Genomic DNA, 21,439 nt, shown 5'->3' with positions numbered 1-21,439 from the left:
AGGTTTCCTCTTGGGTTGTTTGAATTTTGAGCCCCAGATAAAGAAATCGCAGGCCACATCCCACATCCCTGACTCTTCTCCTAGCTTCCTCCCATCCTGTGGTCAGCCCAGCTGGCATTTGGTGTTTTTACAAGGCACATCCCCCTTCTCCTGCCTTTCAGACATCAGCTTAGCTGGTTAATGCCTCACTAGGGGTCATGTCCAGAAAACCTGATTACTGAGAAGGACCGGGCTGGCATGATTCACGGATATGAGCCTGCAGTCTCAGCCCTCAAGCCCAGCGAAATCCAATAACAAGTACAATTTTGAAGTAACAGCGTACCATTTTTCATTTATGCTTATTATTGTTTGTAGCTATTTTCTTGAAATTGAAGCAGTTGCCAACCATGGGTTTCCATGGTAACTGAATAGCTGTCCAGAGTAGCTCCCTGCAGATGTTACTGAAATGGTCCCTTTTCTCTTCCTGGGGTGCCTTGCTGATTTAATGAAATTGGAGCAAGTCGGAGCCAGGCCTGCCCACCCTCAGTTTCCAGCAAGCAGAGGGGCAGTCGGCTCCTGCGTGGGCAGCCCATCCCCTTTCCACAGGCTTTGTTCCTGCCAGCATCCCACACATATGCATAAAGAATAGCAAATTGCAAGCCTGGAGAAGATTTACTAAGCATATTTTCCTAAAGACGTGTGAATGCTTTTAGCATGTTGATTCGAGTGTTCCCCTCATCTAAATGTCTTCCTTGTGCTGACCTGTGACTCAGGACATCAGGGCTCTTATCCTGGGTCTGGCCTTGGTTTACTTGGGGGGCTTAAGGAGACTTAACTTCCATGTTCCCGATGCCCCCTTTTGTAAATGGATAATAATGGTCCCTAGACCATAGTGTTCTTCTAATCAAATGAGATCATGCACATGAAAGTCTGCAGTGAAATAGGAAAGGAGGTTTAGACAGCATACAGACCACTGTTCTCCAGGCCTCCTCCACTGACAGACACTGGCAATCAATCATAGCATAGCTCTGCTTTGAAACATGAGTGGAGTCTGGAATCTTTTTAAATGTGATATAACACAGTAGAAAGTATTTCTAGTGGGTTAGGCCAGTTTGATATTTCTACCAAGAATTGATTGTAAAACCATCTGCAGAGAATGAGAGAGACATTGTTTTGTGTATTCTGGGATAGATGCATCCTTAGAGAATTATCCAAACAAAAGAACAGAGAGGGGTACTGGTCCCCCACCATGAAGTCACTGCCAAGGCAGGTAGCTGTGCAACACCTCTGAGCCTTTACAAAAACACAGCCTATAGTAGGTGCAAGTAGGAGAGCTAGCCTTTCCCGTGGGATTTCAGCCACATACAAGCCTGGGCTGGAAAATTCTTCTGAAGTCATGGGGAAGTCCCCTTGCCCAGAGTCTGGAAGAGGAGGGTGGGGATATTCCTAGGGTACTGTGTAGGGCCAGGTTTGAACCCACATCATAGGGCAGGGCTAGCAAACACCAGGAGAAGAGAGCTCACTGGGGGCAGAAGCCTGCGAAGGTGTTTAAGACAGGGACAGTTGTTCTGCTGCCCTGTCTGCCATGGCCCTCCCAAGATGCGATGGGGGAGCTCTGCCTGGTTCTGACTTCACCCTCCGTACAAGTTAGGAATCCACGTCAGACCATGCCTGAAGGCATTGCCTCCTTGGCAGTTGTGTGCCCGAGGTGGTGGGGGAGAGGGATGACAGGGACATAAACGCTCTACTGTGCCCACAGCAGAGTCCAGAGCAAGAGGATCCCTGATCCGTCTAGTCCTGGAGGCTGTCACAGGTAGTAGGAGTGTCTGCCAGGCAGTCTCCGCCTTCCTCCACCACCCGAAACCCTCCTCCGCTAGAGTACTTGAACTCTGTGTGTTGGCGGAAAGCTGTAGTTGAGAAGCCTGACATTGTCTGCGCCATGTGGCATGAGTCGAGAAGCAGAGTCTTTATCGGTGTCCGCAGAGGAGGAGGGTTGGTCTTCAGGGAGGGCAGGAAGGGACCCCGGGCTCTTACCCTTTATCTCCCTCACAGAACTTCTCGGTAGCACCGGACACTTCCAACACAGATGGGATACAGGAGCCTAGACAGTGGCTAATGGTCTGTCCAAGCCAGTGAGAGCCATTTCAGGAGGGTGTTCCTACATCGACACCTTAACAGGGAGGGTCATCGGTTGTTCCCGAGGCTGAGATTGAAGCTTGACTCCATTTCCCAATATAATCTGAAGGAGAATCATTTTCCTCCCATCTTTCTGAGCTGCTGCATTTACACCCCGCCCTCACCATACAGAAGTCAAATGAACAACAGAAGAAGCAGGCAGCAGTAAATCATTGTAGGGCTGGGGGAAGTGACAGTCTCCGAGGTTGTCTGGAACACTCTCCTAGACAGTCTTCAGCAGAAAACCTAGTCTTAGAGAGGTGCCAAGACAAAGGAGTAGGACCTTTACACTCTAGGGACAGCAGGTTTGGGGAAGCCAGATGGGACGCTAATGGTGGACAGAGGCTCATAAATGTACTCTGGACATTCTAAGGGGCCCTTCTGGGGCCCATCAGGACCTGATGTTGAGTTCTGTAACCAACCTTTGTCCCTCTGGTACATATGAAGGGGACTTTGTAAATATCTTTATTTGCTTTCAGGCAAATGGGCAGAAGACAGTTTCTCCTGTGTCTGCTTCTTTTCAGTTGCTGTTAGCTCAGAATAGCCTTCTTGCCAAAGTGGTATATGTAGGGTTAGTCCGTTCTGCAGTCTCAGCTCCACTAAAGACTCAAGCTCTGGCCACAGGTGGGCCCACTCCCTCCACCGTTGGCTTGCCTTGGATTGTAAGGTGCTTCTTTGCTCCCAAGACAACTCAAGGCACTCAGCCCTGAGTGGGCATGCAAGGTATTGTGGGTAGCACCTGCTTTGCTCTCCCAGGACGGACTTCAGAGACACAGATTCTTGCTCTCTTATTGGGGACTAGCTGCAGGTTCTCCCAGAACCTTTCCTCCTTGGGCACCACAGTCACAGTGGGAAACCCTTTCGTACCAGCTTTGGCTCATAGTCTAATGCCCAGGGATGCAGTTTCTGGGTTATGTCCTCTTCCATCTGCCCTGGGAAGGCAGGGAGATAGCAGTGTTGCCACCTCTCTCCTCCTTGATGGCGCAGTGACGTAAACTATCCTTCTTTGTTGATCTACTCCTCAGTGTACATCAGCCACGCGACAGGCTCAGGAGTGGCTGTGGCCCCAGAGATCTTTGCACATCTTCCCCTGCCCTGCCGCCTCCCACCTACAGCACTGAGAACTGGGTTCTGAGGCCAGAGAGGTAGGCTCTGGTTATAAAAGCCTGTAGAGCATCCCCACCCAGTCCTCCCAGTCCTGGAGAAGTGGTACCAGATTCTTGGAGTGAGAAACCAGAGATGGCCAGCCTTGCCCAACCATAAGTTATGAGAAAACTTACGCATTATGTTGCTAGGATTTTTTCTTTCTTTCTTATGTCAAAGGAAATGTAATTTTGGCCCTTTGACTTCAGAGCATGCATTAGGGCTCAGAGGACAGCATGGGGTCCCATAGTGGCAGCAGCCTGAGCGCCAGTCCTACCGGACTTCTCTGTTGGACCACATCATATCAGTGTGGGGTAAGGGTCTTCTGTACGCATTGCCTTGTAGTTTCAGGGGAAACTGATGATCAGTTGGGAGCTGAGGAGGGAAGGAGGAAGAGGAAGGCCAAGACAGAGGTCAGAATTCCCTTTGGAACTGCTTCTAGCGCTGGTTGACAAAGATCCCAGTACAGTAGCTGGCTCCGGGAGAACTGGCTGGCAGTTGAACGTGGCTTTCAAGCCCACCTGACCTGCACTTGAGGTTCACCTTGCCTTGCTCACTGTTTAACCTTGGCCAAGGTTCCTGCCTCTCCAGAGGTTCAGTGTTCCTGTCTGTGAGATGGGGATGGCTCTGCCTGGCATATAGGCTGCTGTTAGAATGAGCTTAAGTAATCATGTAAGGTCTTTCTCTCTCTGGAGAGGAGCTGCTGGGCCATGTTCAGCTGCTCTCAGTTGAGCCAAGCTCAGAGGCTCCTCACCAAGTGCCTCAGAGAAAGGTGGCCGAGGCACAGGTGTTCAGGACACAGGCCCCACGTACTTGTGAATGGGGCCGAATGAGCAGAGTGCAAGGCCATGCAGATATTAGCTAAGGAGAGGAGTGGAGTGGACGCCTCCCAAGAGGCTCCAAGCCGGGGGAAGGTGGGGATTGCGACCTTGTCTTGCCGTCTCTTACCTTGGCTGATCTGAGGTAGTTGAAGAGGTGCCGTGGTGGCAGCCTTTGGCGAGGCTCTCTGCTGGTTCTGCTGGCCCTATGCTCTGGGCTGTCACCCTGCCAGGCTGGTTTGGCATCTGTTTGCTGACATTATAGAGGAAGAGTGTCCTGAGAGGCTGAGAAGTCAAGCTCAGTGCCCTGCCATTTGTAAAGGTCCTCTAAAGTTGGACAGAACGATGACACATGGCACAGACCTCAGGGCCCCCAGACCCATCTGCCTCCGTTGCATGTGTCCTAGGTCGCAGGGGCCAAAGTGGGGTGCTGATGGCTCTTGAGGAGAGCTGTAGTGAATGGCTTGAGGAGTACAGGCAACTGGGGGTGTGGGGAGACCAGAAATCTTGTCTTTGGGGAGAATGGGGGTGGGGTAGGGACTGTGGAGGCTGCGCCTGGGGGACCCATCGATTGAAGCTTCTGTCTGGCAGACAAGTTCATTCAGTAGGACCATCTTGGCTGTTTGATCCCCAGATGAGGTGATTTCATTGGGAATTCCTCTCCGAGTCTCCCTGGAGGCATGCAGAAGCGGAGAGGGAGGTGCTAGTGCAAGGTGCTACCTCCCCCAGCATCAGACAGGCCAGGGTTTAGAATCTCCTCCACCCCCACCCCTCCTGCCCAGCTTGTCTGGCTGGGCACAGGTTCAGATCATGATGACAGTTGGGCACAGTTGACTCGATTTAGCTCCAGAATCCATTTTATCAACAAAGGAATGGGAAAGACTGTCTGGGGTTACGACAGAAGGTAACCGCTAATTAACCCCCTTGTCCAATAAGCCACCCTGTCCTCAAATGGCTATTTCTCACTCCACTGAAAACACAGCCTCCTACTCTACCCCTGAGGACTTCAGAATGAGTCAAGGCCAGTCTTGACCAGAGGTGAGCCTGGCAAAGGCTTTCATTTCCTGGTTTGCTGTAAGCCAGAGTCACAAGATATGACCTGCCTCTGGGCAGTCCAGAGGCTTCTTTGAAGACAGCCCCATTCAGTTAGAGAAGCCAGCTGGTCTCTAGACTAGTACTCTGCACCCCAGAGACCCACAAAGAGAAAGGAATGGGCATGGGCATGGGCTTGGCAACACAAGGGCAACAGCCACCAGCTACCCTAGAAGACCCCCTCCTAGGCAGGGATCCCAGTGGATCTGGGCACTTTCTCAGCATGGGCCTCTTCAAGAGACCTGGGGTGGATCTGGGAAGAGTTGTGTCCTTTGCTTCCAACAGGGAAGTGGAACTGGCCTACATCTCTAGTTCTGGAAGGGGTGTGGGACAGAAGGGCGTGTCCCCAGTCTGGTTGGGCAGGCTGAAGGTGATCAAACCTGGAGCCAGGACTGACCTGGAAGCATGCAGCCTCCCCAAGGCTCCTGAAGAGGTGCCTTCCAGTGCAATGGCTCCTCCGCACTGCAGGTCTTCACACAGGGCCTCTGGGGAGCTGCTGTCTCCAGCAGCCTCCCAGCTGATTCCCAGCTTCCCAGCTGGAAAGGCTGTTACAGAATTCCAAGAATGTGCCTGGAGCTCAGAAAGAAAATTCCCAAAATAGCTTCTATAAATACTTCAGGGCAGGGATGGGGAGGAACAGTTTGCTTGGCCCACAGCTGGCCTAGAACTAAGTACTGCTTCCCAGGGTAGGCTCCCTAAGAGATGATAAAGCCATGCCCAACCCTGCCTGGCCTTCCTGCTGTGCCCCTACTTTAGGAGACGTCATGGTGGGGCACTGGATCAAGGGGGGTGAGACAGTGGTAAGTGACAGCATAGCAAGGCTAGCAAGACTCTCTCTATACCAAACTGTAGCCTCAATTCTAATCTGTAGCTCAACAGAAAGCCTGGCTCCTAACAGGGAAATGCCCCCAGACCCCTCAGTCTCCAGACTGTCTTAAGCAGACCTCAGCAAGGCACAGGCCCCTCAGACTGCCTGCTTTGGGGGGCTCTTGTGGGCCTGAGCTGTATAAGTCCAGCTCAGGATGCCCTTAAGGCTGAGCCAGGTGTCTTTGGCTCTGTGTCCAGGTCCCTCCTACCTGGCTTCTGTTGAGCTGCTATCCTGCTTAGAGCAGAAAGGCTGGCAGGAAAATGGCGCTTCCTCTCACCCTAGAGTACAGGCCAGGAAAGGCACACAGGAGTCCCACAGTGACCTAATGTGGTATGGAGGAGGTGTTATGGTTTAAAATGCTGCAGGTTCCCTGAGGGGCGCAGCGGCAGAAACACTGCAGGTCCCCGAGTGGCAGCAGTGGGCAGCGGGCCATGAGATCATGCCACAGTTTCCCCGAGTGGTGGCGGGCAGCGGGTCCTGAGAACCACGGTGGGCCACAAAGGGATCTGGGTCCCAGGCAGGAAGCCACATGGTGGGTGAGAGACTGAGATGGGTGGGCAGAGGAAGTGGGTATTTATTTGGTGGGTTATGGAAGGGAAGGGAAAAGTGAGAAGGGGGAAGGAGGAAGAGCAGAGGGGAGGGAGGGGAGAAGCAGGGAGAAGGAAGTGAGGCAGAAGCTGCCTCTTCGAGAGGTGCCACGTTAAACTTTGAACAGTTTAAATAGTGACAGGAGACTGCAATTTGGCCACATAGGCAGATGGGAGACTTACAGCAAAGATATCATCAGAACTATTTCTGAAGTACACCAGTGACCAGATGCAGCAGGTCCTTCTTCAGTGACAGGGCCTGGAGGAGAAAGTGCCAGAGATTGAGAAAGATAGGAAAAGTAGAAAGTAGGAAAGATAAAAGCTGGGGTGGGGAGGTCTTGCGATCTGATCCCCTTCCCTTCTGTCTCTCTCCCAAAGAGGCAGCTTCTGCCTTACTCCTTCTCCCCACTTCTCCCCTCCCCCGTTTCTCTCTCTCTCTCTCTCTCTCTCTCTCTCTCTCTCTCTCTCAATAAATATCCAGCTTCACTCTGCATGGCGTGCTTATCTGTCTTGGTCTCGTGCCTGCTGCCCACTGTCGCCACTCAGGGACCTGCGGTGTTTTATTTTTAACCATTACGGGTGGTATCTCTTAAGGCTTGCTAATCTCAGGAAAGGCTTCCTGGGAGAGCAGAGACCTGAAATGTGGATGAGGGCAGAGGTACCCACCCTGAGAGCTGGGGAAAGAGGGACTAGAGACAGGGACTTCTGGAGACTGAGCCTAGGCCTGTCCCTCACCAGTGGTGGCTGTTTCTAGCCCAAGTGTGCCTTGCAACTGTAGTGTCCCATGGTCACAGATAACTTGTACATGGCTGCCAAATCCCAGTCGTGGCACCACAGTGAAGGGTCAGAAGCTAAGGGCCTCCTCACAGGACTGGATGGCTCTCAGCGGATGAAGGACAGGCCGGGGTGGAGGGGATGACACACAACTCACTGGGGACGTGTGTGGATGGGATGGAACTGAGACACCAGCTCTGTGTTCCCACCATCTCCCTGGAGACCTGTTCTCACAGCCAGTAAAGTGCCGGGAGGGTGCTGATGGACCCTGGGGACAGAGCCAGGGTGGGGACAGCAGGTGAGACCTTGCATCTTCCTGTGGTTGGGTTCCACCCAGTTGTCAGGCGGCAAACAGTGCTGAGTTGCTACCAAACACAAGTGCTGCTGGTGTCAGGGGCAGGTGGCCACAGATTCTGTTACAGGCCTTGGGCCTCCAGCCTTAGCCTGACCCCAGCCTGGCCTGGTGTCTTCTTTCAGGCTCTAAGGTCAGCATGTTGGGGCAGGAGGGCAGGAGCCAGATCCGCTGCGCAGCCCTTCCTAACAGAGAGGATCCTGGCGTCTCCCCGCCTCTAAAGACATGGGCAGTGCTGGCCTTTCCCTGCCCCACACCCACGGTACCCCTCTAGAGAAGCTGGCTGTGCCTTCTCCAAATCCCTCCTTCCAGAATCCCTGTAAGGAAGGACTGTCCCATTCCCAGTTCACAGATAAGGAGAAGGTTGATGACCGCTTGCTGGGGTCACAGTACATCAATGGCAGAGCTGGGATTCAAACCAGCCAGGCTTTCTGGCTGCTGAGCCCTGGCCTCTGGCCTCTTCTGAAATACACATTCAGCCAGCAGACACTTCTGGTTCCTTCCCACACACCCATACCTTTTCTTTGTTTTGTTTTGGGTTTGGGTTTGGGTTTGTTGTTGTTGTTGTTGCTTTTTGTTTTTTAAGACAGGGTTTCTCTGTGTAGCTTTGGGTGCCTATCCTGGAACTAGCTCTTGTAGACCAGGCTGGCCTCTAACTCACAGAGATCCGCCTGCCTCTGCCTCCTAAGTGCTGGGATTAAAGGTGTGCGCTGCCACCACCCAACATGTTTTTGTTTTTTGTTCTTTTCCTCTTGGTCGTCCTGGGATTAAATCTAAGGCCTCCCACACACTGGGCAAGTGCTACACCACTGAGCTACACCCCCAGCTCCCTCTGTTTTGATATGGTCTCACTAAGTTCCCCAGGGTAGCCTAGAACTCTGCTGCCCAGGCAGGCTTTGTACTTGTTATGCTCCTGCCTCAGCCTTCCAGTTGGCTGGGATGACAGGCTTGCACCACCAAGCTCAGCTAGAGATCCAGGGGGCTTCAAACTCCTCTGCGATGGAACTCTTCTTGCCAGTAAAACATGCTGTGCAAGAGAGTGCCAGCAAGCAAGCTCAGAGTACCCTCTCTGGTAGGCCCTGCTGGCCACCTCTGGCCTCTCTCATTCCTTGTGGTCAGCATTCACAGGCCTCCTCAGACCTCCCATTTTGGTGTCTGGCAGCCATCTGCTAGAACCTTCCTCCCTCCACCCTATGGGCCCTGTTCCATCGTGAGCTACTCAAGGTCCTGCCCCGGGCCGGGCCCTGTGGACAGAACAGTGTGGCCTGGAGCACCGCTGGCCAGCCAGGCACTGCTCTGGTTCTGGCAACCCTGAGTCAGCAAGCTGTGTGTGTCTGGTCAGATGCAGAGTCCTTGGAGGCTACACCCTGCCCCCACCTGCTCTTTACAGCTTGAGGTTGCTAAAGTCCTTCCTTGGGCGTGTCTATGCTAGGGTCACAGGAAGGTACCATCCTGGAAGTCAGTTCTGCCTCCCTGCTTTCTGGCCCCAGGACCTCCAACTGGCACCTCTAGCCTTTTCCCAGTCTTCCTGAGTACCATCTTTCTTGCCTAATTGGTCATGTTCCAAGCTCTCTTAGGACTTTATGAAGTCAGCCATGTACATCTTTCCTGGTGTATCTCCATAGCAACCAAAGGCCTAACTCTCTGGAGCTTAGGGAGGAGGAAAATAATCCAGCTAAAAATGTACATGGCCGTCAGTGGGCGGGCTGCAGAGAGGGGGCTTCAAGCACAGAGCCAGCTCCCCACACTCACCCTGGTCCCTTGCCTACCCAGGAAGTCAGAGCTGGAGATTTACCTCCACTTTTACTTCTGGGCATCTTGGGATGCCTTCAGAGCCTGGCCAGATATCAGTGAATAGCCTTTCTGGAACCCGAGCCTTCCTCATGCCCCTCCACCCTGTCCCTTGTACCCAGTGTGTGTTTGGGGGTGGGGGAGAGTGTTCAAGGCTGCCGGTTTCACTTCTACCCACTTTGCGACAATTTCTGGCACTGCCTCTAGTTCTTCTGGTAACAGTCAGTTGAGCTAAATTGCAAGGCCGTGCTTCCTGCCTCCTGACCTGGACTTCCAGGTTCTACATCCCTGAGCCCCTTCTAATTCATTCCCTCAGCAGCTGCTGTCCACCCTGACCCTCTCCCTCCTGTGACCCTCAGCTGCCAGTGCGGGCTCTGCCGCGTGCTTGGCTCTCAGGAAGACGGGATGCTGATGCAAGCAGAGAAGCTTCCCCTCCTTGTCACAAACTAGATGTGCCTTCGCTCTTGGTGCTCCTGGGGTGAGGGGCAGCTCCATGCTGCAGGCGGCATGCTCCTGGCTGCATTTCTTGGACAGCTTTGCCTCCACTGACTCATTTGAGCTGCGTCATCCGAAATAGCCATGCTGGGATATTTTTCGTTAACTTTCTTCCCCATTTGTTGAAGAGTGAACTGAGGGCCCAGAATCCCCCACATGGAGCCACTCAAAATCAGGTCTAGACTTGCAGGCCTGTCTCTCGAAGGAACCTAGTTCCTCCAGGGCTAAAGCAGGGTTTGGTCAGGGACAGAGAGGTTTTGCATGAATAAAGGACATGGTCATTTGTCTGTGGCCAAGCCAGACCTAGGGCCTCTCTGGCTGGTGGCCAGGAGCAAGCTGCTGCTGCCCTCTCTGGTTGCTAGGCTCCCTCTGTCCAGGTCTTGTTAACCCTGCCCTTTGCTTCATTTCTAGGGTCTGATGCTGAGTCAACTGGGTCACAAGAGCCTGGCCCAGAAGGTGCTGCGGGATGCTGTGGAGAGACAGAGCACCTGCCACGAAGCCTGGCAGGGCCTGGGTGAGGTGCTGCAGGACCAGGGCCAGAATGAGGCTGCCGTCGACTGCTTTCTCACTGCCCTGGAGCTGGAGGCCAGCAACCCCGTGCTCCCCTTCTCCATCATCCCCAGAGAGCTGTGAGCCTCTGCAGAGGCTGCGGGCCGTCCGGTGCGCACAGCAGACATAGGCAGGGGGCAGGGAAGGACGGCTGCACTCAGGTGTGGGCCTCAGGGAATAGATGATTAGTGAACACTTCCACGGGCTCCGATGCCAGTTCTCCACCCACACCCACCCCCTGCAGGGCCAACTAGGCCTGAGCTCCCATCTGAAGCTGGGTGGACAAGATTTGCATCCAAAGCAAATGCCTTGCTCCCTGGAGGCCAACACTGTGGTGTTGCTGAGCACAGGGGCCCCTTTAGATAAAAAGTGTGTTTGGACCCAAGCCCCACCCTCAGGTTCCCTGATACCCCCTCCCCGGATTTCATGGTTTTGGATGAACCAATCTTGAGTTGGTGTCCCATAGAGATGAACCTGCCAGCTGCCCTCTGGCTGAGCCAGGCTTTTCCTGGCCTTTCCTGGTACCTTGGGCAACAAACTGGCTTGAATCTAATGACTTTCCAGAGCTGTGACATGCCGAAAACCTTGGACACACTTCCCCATCCAATCTCAGGGCAGTGCAAGCTTGGAGACTGTTCTTGGGCCTTGCCCAGGACAGCCACAGCTTGAGGTCCCAGATACAGGGAGGAAAGTGGGCTCCTGGGTTCCTATGAGACTGAATTAGCACTGTTGATGCCCAGTGTTGCCTCTGTGGGGAGGTTTCCTGAGAGCTACGGGTACTTTCTGTGTGCCACCAAGTGCCTTTGGGGCTCATGTCAGGCCAGGCCTCCCTAAGACTTCCATTTTCACCCACTCCCATCTCCCTGGAAACATGCCCCAGCCAGCAGGCACCATGGGCCTTATACCACTGGCCTCTAGGATAGGCCTTGAAATGCAAAACAGGGCTCTGCCCTAGCCATTTCTAGTTCCTTGAGTGCATGTTTCTTCAAGGCTTTCCCTACAGTGCAGGTCCCTCTGGGGTGAGGGACATGGAAGTGACAGTTTCTAGGACTCCCCCCAATAGACACATCCTCATCCCCAGCCCAGTTTTCACCCTGGGCTTTGTTGAGTGGCCCATACCCCAGCTTGGCCTCTAAGCTCCCCTTTTCCATATCCCCACAGAGGCCATGCTTGGGTGGATGGAGGAGGATGGGGCCAGGGGCCAGGGGCCAGGCAGATGCCCCACGCTGACTTGTCAGCCAGCCACTCTGCCTCTGGAACTTCCCTTAGGAACCATCCCCCATGGTCTAGCAGAGAGTCCCCTCTCTCCCCTGCACTCTGGCTGCTTCTCCCTCAGTTTCACCTTGCTCTCGCTTGAGAATGTAGGGTGTTGAGAGCTGCCTGGTTTACCATGGCCAGCACAGCTTCCTGGATGAAGCAAACCATTGGAGTCTGGCTCTATCCTCTACTGCCTTAGCACTGCATGTCCTCTCGTGCCCCCAGGGAGCTGGTATCCCCTGGTCACAGCCCCAGGCCAGAGGGAAGATATTCAATCCTTGGTCTCTTGGTTGAAGGTCTCTATGTGTATGTGTGTATATAAATATAGATAGATATATATGTTAAACATCTATATTTTTATGGAATTCTGTTATAAAAAGAGTAAAAACTAAGCAGATACTATTGGTATACCTTGAAGAGATGGTTAGTCTGAGCAGTGGGAAAGACACCAAATGCATTCTGACTTAAGTGTTCCCTCTTTGGATGCCATGGGGGACAGGGCCTAGTGACCTTGGAAATTGAATAAATGACCCTTGAAGGGGAAAGGGGACTGTCTGAAGCAGTGTGTTCATTCTTCTGGCATGCAGTACAGTGGAGAGGAGGGTCACATCAGAGGAGAGGCTCTGAAGGCTGCACTTGGAACCTGGGAAGGTGGTGGAGGAGGGGTGAGGAGGAGAAAAAGAAGGCCAGCCTCCAAGGTCTGGATCTCCAATAGGAGAGCCTTGCCAGGTGATCTGTGAACCTCTAGGATTGGGGGTGATTGGGCCACATCCAGATGGACCTGTCTGCTGAGAAGCTCACAATAATGCATCTGAAGTAATTATACCTCTGTAATTATATAATTATAAAAGTACAAGTTATCTAGTACAAAACATGCACCAAAATTGTTCAAAGAATAATGTAAGTTCTCAGGGAGGCTCTGCTTTATCATGACCCCGAGGGATTGCCTCCTGCACCCTAGAGTGGCAGACACCCCCAACACTCCACCCTGCCACCTCATACTTTAAGGACAGCCATTATGTGACGTCCCCAGTGCCCTCTACTGTCCCAGGTTCTTACTGCAGTCACCCTCCATCCCTACCTCTACCGTGACCTTGTAACATGCCATTGTAGCCTAGAGAAGAAGGGCTTTTGGGGGAGCCCAACTGTTTTTAAGATTTCCCACATTCAGTAGTGGTGTTGCACATTGAACCCAGGCCCTTAAGCATGGCAAGCATGCATGTGCCTGCTACCAATGAACTACATCCCCAGCCCAGCTCCCCACTTTCCTTCAAAGGCAGGATCTCATGTAGCCTATGCTGGCCTGAAGTCAGATTATAGCCAAGATGACCTTGAACTCTTGATCCCCTTGTCTCTCCCAAGTACTAGGATTACAGGTATGCAGGGCTGTGTCCAGCTCCGCGGACCACGGACTATCTTCTGTAGCTCTTCCTTGGGCAGCACACAAACTCTAATGACTGACAGTGGATCTCATGTTACTTGTCACCCGCCTGAGCCCTCAATGTTCGGCCCTAAGGGCTGTCACAGACACAGTGGTGGTGTCTGCCAGTCTGGAGAGAGGCTAGAGGGAAGGGCAGAGGCTCAGCCTTCTGTTTGAGAAAGTGTTGCCCTGCTGACCTGGAACTCATAAAATGCTGGAGGGTCAGGCAGTGGAGACTCACCGAAGCTAGGCATTTCCTGACACCCCAGCCCTACCCCATTCAGTGCACAGACCCTGTGCTGACAAGCCCTCACTGGAGAACAAGAAAGCCAGTTTCGTATGTAAACCCATTGTGCCTGCAGAAGGGGACATAAGTCTGCCTAAGTCTGAGGACAAGGCTTGAGACGCGCCTTACACTTCTTCGCTCTCGGCCTCAAGCCCACCCACCACTTTCTAAGCCATACCCCCCCCCCCACACACACACGTGGGTGTCTGAATTAACAGTGCCACTTTGTAGACACGAATATGAATGGAATTTCAGCTGCCACCACTCCAACTCTTTTTCTTTGGGGGCGGGGGGGTACCAAAGTGCTCAGTGTTGTACCGTACCCTGACCTGGGACTCAAATATCATCACCATGCAAATGTCTCTTGGCCTTGGGAATCCTCCCACTAAACAAACCTCCCTCTTGCCCATCCCACAGTGCCGAGCCTAGGGGTCTAGGGAGATGCCTGGAAAGTCTCTGCTGTGCCCTGCCAGGGATCCTCTGGAACTGTCACCAAGTGCTTTCGGTTGTAAAGACAACGGGTTCCCTGAAGGTAATGCACCAGGCAACAGTTGCTCCAAGGAGCTGTAGGTCAGGCACTTGGAAACAGAGACCTGGGACTAAAGCAGCCATGACCTCCATCCTACCCTGACAGAGGCAGGACAGTGGCACTGTAGTTACCAACTGAGTTGGAACCTCTCTTTGTCCTCCACTGCTTGGGTGGCCTTGAGCAAGATGCTTAACCTCTCTGTACTTGCTTTCTCATCTGCAAAATAGCAAAGGAATAGCACCTGCTTTGTGGATTATAATTATATAAAAACATTTTTGAGGACTCTGGGCTGGACACCACCACACTGGCCCTCAGTCCCACTGTCCCCTGCCCTGCTCCTACAGCCCCAAGCCACAGAGAAGTCTGTTCTTTTTTTTTTTATTATTTTTTTTTTTTTTTTGGTTTTTCGAGACAGGGTTTCTCTGTGGCTTTGGAGCCTGTCCTGGAACTAGCTCTTGTAGACCAGGCTGGTCTCGAACTCACAGAGATCCGCCTGCCTCTGCCTCCCGAGTGCTGGGATTAAAGGCGTGTGCCACCGCCGCCCGGCGAGAAGTCTGTTCTTGAGCAAGAGAATCCACTTGGTCACTTGTTGTATGGTCATCCTATAGACTGGCTTTACTAGGGGGTGTGTATTGCCCTGATCCAGTCAATTGTAACAGAAGCCACAACCTCCAGGACACAAAATATAGTAGCTTATGTAGTTAAAATTCTATTTCCTTCTGAGATCTTCCACCAGCTAGTCCCTCCACCAGCTAAGTCCTTCCTAATGCCGGGCCTTCTGTTTAATGGGTACAGCATGGATCCCTCTGGAGGGGCACATAGAGAACACACCCAGCTGTGTCTTTGTCCTCATTACCTGTGGAGCAGTGGTGGGTGCCTAGGTCTTCTCTTGGGATGAAGGTGGCGATGACAACCCTAATACACATCCATGCCCAGCACTTGGCCACTTACATGACACTGGACTCACAGTCAACTGCCAATCACCCCTTTGGTAGTTCACAGCCTTGGTAGGGGTGAGGCTCTGTCCCAAAGAAAGAGATTGTCATGTCTTATCCACCCTCGCCTGAGAATCCAGGGTCTGTCATCTGCCATCCTCTAAAGACACAAAGAACTCAAGGGCTCTGGGAACAGAGACAAGCAGTTTCTTACTGCCACAGTAGAAGGGAAATGGGCTCCTGGCACCATAGGAGTCTTCTCTGACCGTGTCCTGAGAAGGTCACATCAGTCCAGGGGTGTTGAGCACCTGGAAACGCCCTCCCCACCACCACTACCAGTGTCACCAGGATGTCTGGCAAGAAGGGGACAAGACAGAGCTCCATGCCACTCATCACCCTGCCCCTCTGAAGCCAGGGCAGTAGTTCCTTAAGCAAAGGTCACTCAAGGAGTGTGGACTCCCCAAACACTGACGGTGTTCAGAAGACGCCAGGCAGCTGGAGGTATAAACAGACGATGGGAACTGTGTCGGGCTGTGGACCTCCAGGAACCTGATGTCCTTCCAGTTAACTGGATGGACCACTGTGGGTCTGTATGCTGGTTCACAGGCTGGCAGATGGACTGGGCGTGCACACACAGGGAACCTATCCAGGTACAGATTGTCATCATCCTCTGGTTCTCCATCACTTGACCCTTCCCGCTCGCAAATGTGTCTTTAGACTTTGGGAAGCTGTCATTCATTACCTTCTAAACCACTATTTGATTTTGAACCCTTTTAGGTAAGTTTGCATAGAAACTATGTCCTTGTGGTCTTCTACACTTTGGAGTGCCTTTCAAACCCAAGTTTGCTGTCGTACCTTTGACCTAACGCTCCCAGCTGGTCCTCTGCCCATCCCCTTCACACTAGTGCCCTGTACAGTAGTACTTCTGATGGCCAGGACCCCAGGATCCCTTCAGCTGTTCTCTCTCTAGTCTCTCCCTCTCTACCTCCTCTGGCCATTACCATCATGAGAGGAGGCAGCAGGTCTGACTTCCGTATAACCAGAGGACACGGAGGGACGCTGCTCCTGGTAGAACACTTTCTGGGCAATGCCTTCCTCTTCCCTATCCCTTAGCCAGATGCAGAAATGAGACAGTCTTATCTTCAATAGGTAGGAATAACCTCCTCCAGCAGGGCTTTATTTCTTAAAGCTGTAGAGTTAAAGCTACCTATGTTCCAGCTCAGATGTTGGTGGCTGGTGACGGGTGAGGGAGGGAGCTCTGTTAGCCAATCACCTTTAAGAAGTGGAACCTAGTTAAGGCATGGCTACCTGGAGCCCAGGAAGAAAACTGGGACGGACTAGGTGCGTGCTCTCTCTGGGTGATTTCCGCGGGACACAGCGGAACTTGGACTTCCCATTCTTGTGGCGTGAGTTCCCCTTATAACAATTAAAAATATAATTATCTTTAAGCTGGTCCAGTTATTTCCCGAATCAAGCAAACAATTATAGGCTGGCACCATGCTCCCTATCATGGACCGAGCCTCTGAAACTATAAGCAAGCCCCCAGTTAAATGCTTTCTTTTATAAGAACTGCCTTGGTCATGGTGTCTCTTTACATAGAACAGTGACAGACATTATCCAGTGTGATGGTTGGTGCTTTCAACTTGAAAAAAATCTAGAATCACCTGAGAAATGAATCTCCGGGCATGCCTGTGCAGGATTATCTTGTGTTAATTGATGAAGACAGGCCTGTATTGATTAGGACCTGGGCCTGAGTTGTACAAATGGTGGGAGCAAGCTGAGCATAAACAGGTGTTGTTGGGGTTTCTGTCCTGCCTGGCCCCAGCAATCAAGTCCCAAAGAAATCACACAGAGGTCTACATTAACTATAAACTGATTGGCCCATTAGCTCAGGCTTCTTATTAACTCTTACAGTGTATATTGGCCCATTATTCTTAGCTGTGTTAGCCACGTGGCTTGGTACCTTATTTGGTGGGGCAGTAACATCTTGCTTCTTCTGTGGCTGGGACAGGACTGCAGAATGGACTTTCTTCTTCCCAGAATTCTACTATTCTCATTGACCCACATCTACTTCCTGTCTGGTTGTCCCGCCTATCCTTTCTGCCTGGCTACGGGCCAATCAGCATTTATTTAAAATATAATTGACAGAATACAGACCATTTTCCCACACCAAACAAGCATAGATTAACTCATTGTCTCTGCTTGTCTTAGGATTTTTATTGCTGTGAAGAGACACCATGACCATGGCAACTTTATAAAGGAAAACATTTCACTGGGGCTGGCTTACAGTTAATAGGTTTAATCCATTTATTGTCAAGGCAGGAAGCATGGAAGATTGCAGGCAAACAGGGTGCTGGGGGAACAGCTGAGTTCTACATCCAGATCCTCTGGCAGCAGTAAGAGAAAGTGACTCTGGGCCTGGCTTGAGTATCTGAGACCTCAAAACCCGCCCCCACTGACACACTTCCTCCAAAAAAGCCACACCTACCCGAACAAAGTCACAAATCCTAATAGTGCCACCCCGTGTGGGCCTATGTGGCCATTTTCATTCAAACCACAACACTGCTCTTGACTATGGATGTGACTACGAGCTGCCACCTTGACTTCATTCATTGAGTTAAATTGTACTTGAACTATGAGCCAAAATGAGCCCTTCTTCCTTAAGTTGCTTTTCTAGGTGTATTTTATTACAACAACAGAAACATAAGGCACACTCCCACCAAAACCTAACAGAGCCACCCAGCAGCAGGATCTGAGTTCTGCTGTCCTCCATAGGGCCAGTCTGGTGATCCTCCTGGACCTAGGAAAGGACTTTCTGTCCTCCCGCCCTCCCACAGCTGTGCTCCCTCCGGTGCCCTCTCCCCCTTCACTTCTGCAGAGCCACACTTCCCCTGCTTCTTCCCTCAGCAAACGTTTATCTCTGCCTCGGGCCCTTACCCAGATGGTGGTCCTTGCCCCTGATCAGCTCCCTGTTTCCTCCCTGTTCATCTCCTGGGTCTCTGGGGCGCTGGCCAGCTCCCCGTTTGCATGTGTTGGGGCTTGGCTCTGCTGCCTTCTCCCTCCACTGCACGTGGCAGGTCATCGTCCTCCTCTGGGCACCGGCAGTGATCTGGCGTCTTTCAAAGACTAGAGTTGGTCTTTGCATGAGAGCTGTCCCTTGCATGAGGACATTCTTGAAGCCTCTGAACTCAGGGATTCTCTGGACCTTCTCAGCATAGCTCCTAGACTCCCTCTCAGGCCTGGTTTCCCCTACTGCCCTGCCAAGTTCAATCCCATGAACCCTTCACCATTGTCCCAAGCCCCTAAACCCCGGCACAGCACCCAGCACATAGTAGATACTCAAGATTTCCATTGCCTTGGAATCAGAAACATGGTCATGGGCACTTAATGGGATCATGCACACTCACTGATTGATTTTGCTATTGTATGCAAACATAAACCTAGACGTCATATGTAATATGATATATGTATGCATATATACGGAACACCTATGTCATTGGTATAGCTTATGCTTCTAAAGCCGTGATGAACAAAACCTAAGATTAAATCAAGAATATGGAAATGATGCAATCAAGAGTCAACACGAGATGCCTGAGTTGCTATGGGTATAACATAGTATACTGGGGTGTTTGTGTATGTGTGTGATAGTTGTGCATGTGTATATACTGGTGTGCATAGACACACAGGCCCATGCCTGCATGTGAGGCCATAGGTCAAACTTGGGTGTCTCCCTCTATTATTCTCCATAGTATTTTTTGAGACCGTGTTTCTCACTGAATCTGGAGGTTGCCATTTCAGCTAGACTGACGGATCAGTGAATCTGGGATCTTCCTGTGCCTGCATCTTGTCCCCCTGCCCCAACGCTAGGGTTCTATGCATTTTGTCATGCTCAGCTTTTATGTAGGTTCTATCACTGGAACCAACTTGGAGCCATCTCCCTATCCCATAATATACTGTTTTACTGTGAACTTGCTTTTTTTTTAATAAGTAAAAGGCTTACACTCTAAAGACAAATGAGCTGGGCTGAGGCTTAGTGATAAACCCCATGCTTATCATACACAAGGTCCTGTGTGTGACTCCCAACACACACACACACACACACACACGCATGCATGCGCGCACATATACACACATGCATATACACACATACACATGCATGCATGCACACGTACACACACATGCATATACACATATACACACATGCACGCATGCACGTACACACATACACACGTGCACACACACAGGTTTAATATATAAAAAAATGATACAAGGCAAGAGAAGGGGGTAAACCCATATTATAATAATTAAACCAGTAACATAGCCATCCATTATCAGGTATTTTGCTCTGTACAATAGTTATAATGTATCTATAACTAAAATTCCTCCCTGAGGAAGATAACAAATGATATCTACCCCACCCCTCCTAAGGCTCCACTAAGGTAGAATTCTAAAGCTTGCTCTGGGAACCTCCCCCTGAGGGGACATCCATGTCAACAGGTGATGGAGGCGGGTCGTCTATCAATCTGTTTTCATTGGTTAATTAATAAAGAAAACTGCTTGGCCTAATAGGTTAGAAAATAGGTGGGTGGAGTAGACAGAACAGGAAGAAGGAAGTGAGGTAGATGGCTCAGACAATTGCCCTGCCTCTACAATGAGATGCCATGAAGCCAGCCACCAGGCCAGATGTGCTGAATCGTTCCCGGTAAGACACCACTTTTGGTGTTATACAGATTATTAGATATGGGTTAGTCAAGATGTGAGTAAGAGGCTGAAATTAATGGGCCAGGCAGTATTTAAAAGAATACAGTTTCCGTGTAATTATTTCGGGTGTAAAGCTAGCCGTGCATGAGCCAGGTGGCGGGAAGCGGCCCGCAGCTCCTCACTACAAACAGGCGGATAGTGACAGAGGTGCCTGAGAGGACAGCCCCAGAAGCACCATACTTGCACACAACAGACAGGCTAATGGCTTGGCTTATACTCATGATTAAACTGTGTACTAAACACAGCACACAAACTTGTACTACCGTGTACTACAATGTCATAGGCAATGGAGGCTGCTCCTTTGTACTGTCTCGAGACCACTGTCCTGTGGATGCATCACTGGCCACGATGTTATATGTTGTGTGGCACTAGACATGGCTGAGTCAAATTGTTCTCGGGAAGGTGGAAGAGAGGATAGTGCCACCTTTTGGGACCTGCCAAGCCTACCTGTGGGCTGATGCAACCGACCCATAGAAGCCTTCGAGGGGGTCTGGAGATCTTCCAACATTAGCGCGATGGAGGTCACACTGCACATAGCCTGGACACATCGGCCACTCACATGGCGTCCAGGCACAGCCTGGGCCAGTCTCTGGGACAGCCCCCCTCTTGGATTAAGCAGAGCAACTGATTGTTCAGACTAGGACCCTACAGGATGGTCACCCAGGCAACTGATTCAAGGTAAGTCCCCACAAGAAACGTGCAAGGTCACAATGGGAAAGATCTTTCCAGACATAAGACCTAGCTAAAGCTCAAAGTAGCTTGGCGCCAATGTTACTTTATTTTAAAAGCCAATTGTGTTATTGAAGAAGAGACTGTGTTCTCTACCCATTTTGGCGATGGTTGGGGACTGCTTAGGGAACTGTCTCGAAGCTGTGTATGCTCCCGGGCCCGGTGTTTTCTGAAACAAGACAAAAAAGGGGGGAGGGCTGGTGAGATCGACAGTCTTAGCTCCTGGATCCAGGTGCTGGATGAGCTGTGGCTGACTCATCCCCTGCAGACGGAGATAAAGAGTGTGTCCTGAAACCTGAAGGGGCTTCTGTTGGATTCACTGGGAGGCTGGGAGGTGCCAAGACAAAGGCAGGAAAGCCATGGACCACTGATACCTGCTGGGGGTGAGGGCAGGGCTACCCTCTCCAGATACCTCGAAGTGTGATTTCTCCCAGTGGCATTGGCCCAGGCAGTTCCTGTCACAGATGAGCCATCTCTCCAGCCTGAGGGCTCAGTTTTAGACCTCATGTGTTCATTTTGTTGAAATTCTCTCTCTCTCCCTCTCCTCTCTCTCTCTCTCTCTCTCTCTCTCTCTCTCTCTCTCTCTCTCTCTCTCTCTCTCTCTCTCTCTCTCTTTGTCCTGGAACTCACTTTGTAGACCAGGCTGGCCTCAAACTCACTGAGATCTGCCTGCCTCAGCCTTCCAAGTGCTGGGATTAAAGGCGTGTGCCACCACACGGCTTTTTTTGTTTTTTTGCTTTTTCGAGACAAAGTTTCTCTGTGTAGCCCTGGCTTTCCTGGATAGAACTTGCTCTGTAAACCTGGCTGGCCTCAAACTCACAGAGATCTGCCTGCCTTTGCCTCCTGAGTGCTAGGATTAAAGGTGTTCTCTACCACTATCTGGCTGTTGAAATTCTTAA

General features: G+C 51.4%; 2 protein-coding genes across 2 annotated transcripts in view; one reads left to right on the top strand and one right to left on the bottom strand.

The window, feature by feature from the left end:
- The window catches only part of Ttc7a (tetratricopeptide repeat domain 7A), a 105,069-nt gene extending 92,634 nt beyond the window's left edge, over positions 1-12,435 (top strand). The window contains 1 exon segment of the mRNA XM_038317817.2: positions 10,486-12,435. Within this exon segment, the coding sequence (XP_038173745.1) occupies positions 10,486-10,707 (222 nt within the window). The 3' untranslated portion in view covers positions 10,708-12,435.
- Positions 12,436-20,592: 8,157 nt separating this feature from the next.
- Stpg4 (sperm-tail PG-rich repeat containing 4) overlaps positions 20,593-21,439 on the bottom strand; it is a 49,338-nt gene continuing 48,491 nt past the window's right edge. Inside the window, exon 7 of the mRNA XM_038320376.1 lies at positions 20,593-20,709. Coding sequence (XP_038176304.1) covers positions 20,593-20,709 — 117 coding nt within the window. The remainder of the gene's footprint in view (positions 20,710-21,439) is intronic.

This window comes from Arvicola amphibius, chromosome 2 (assembly GCF_903992535.2).
Source record: "Arvicola amphibius chromosome 2, mArvAmp1.2, whole genome shotgun sequence".
In the NCBI taxonomy this organism is placed as follows: Eukaryota; Metazoa; Chordata; class Mammalia; order Rodentia; family Cricetidae; genus Arvicola; species Arvicola amphibius.
This window is presented reverse-complemented; position numbering and strand designations above follow the sequence as displayed.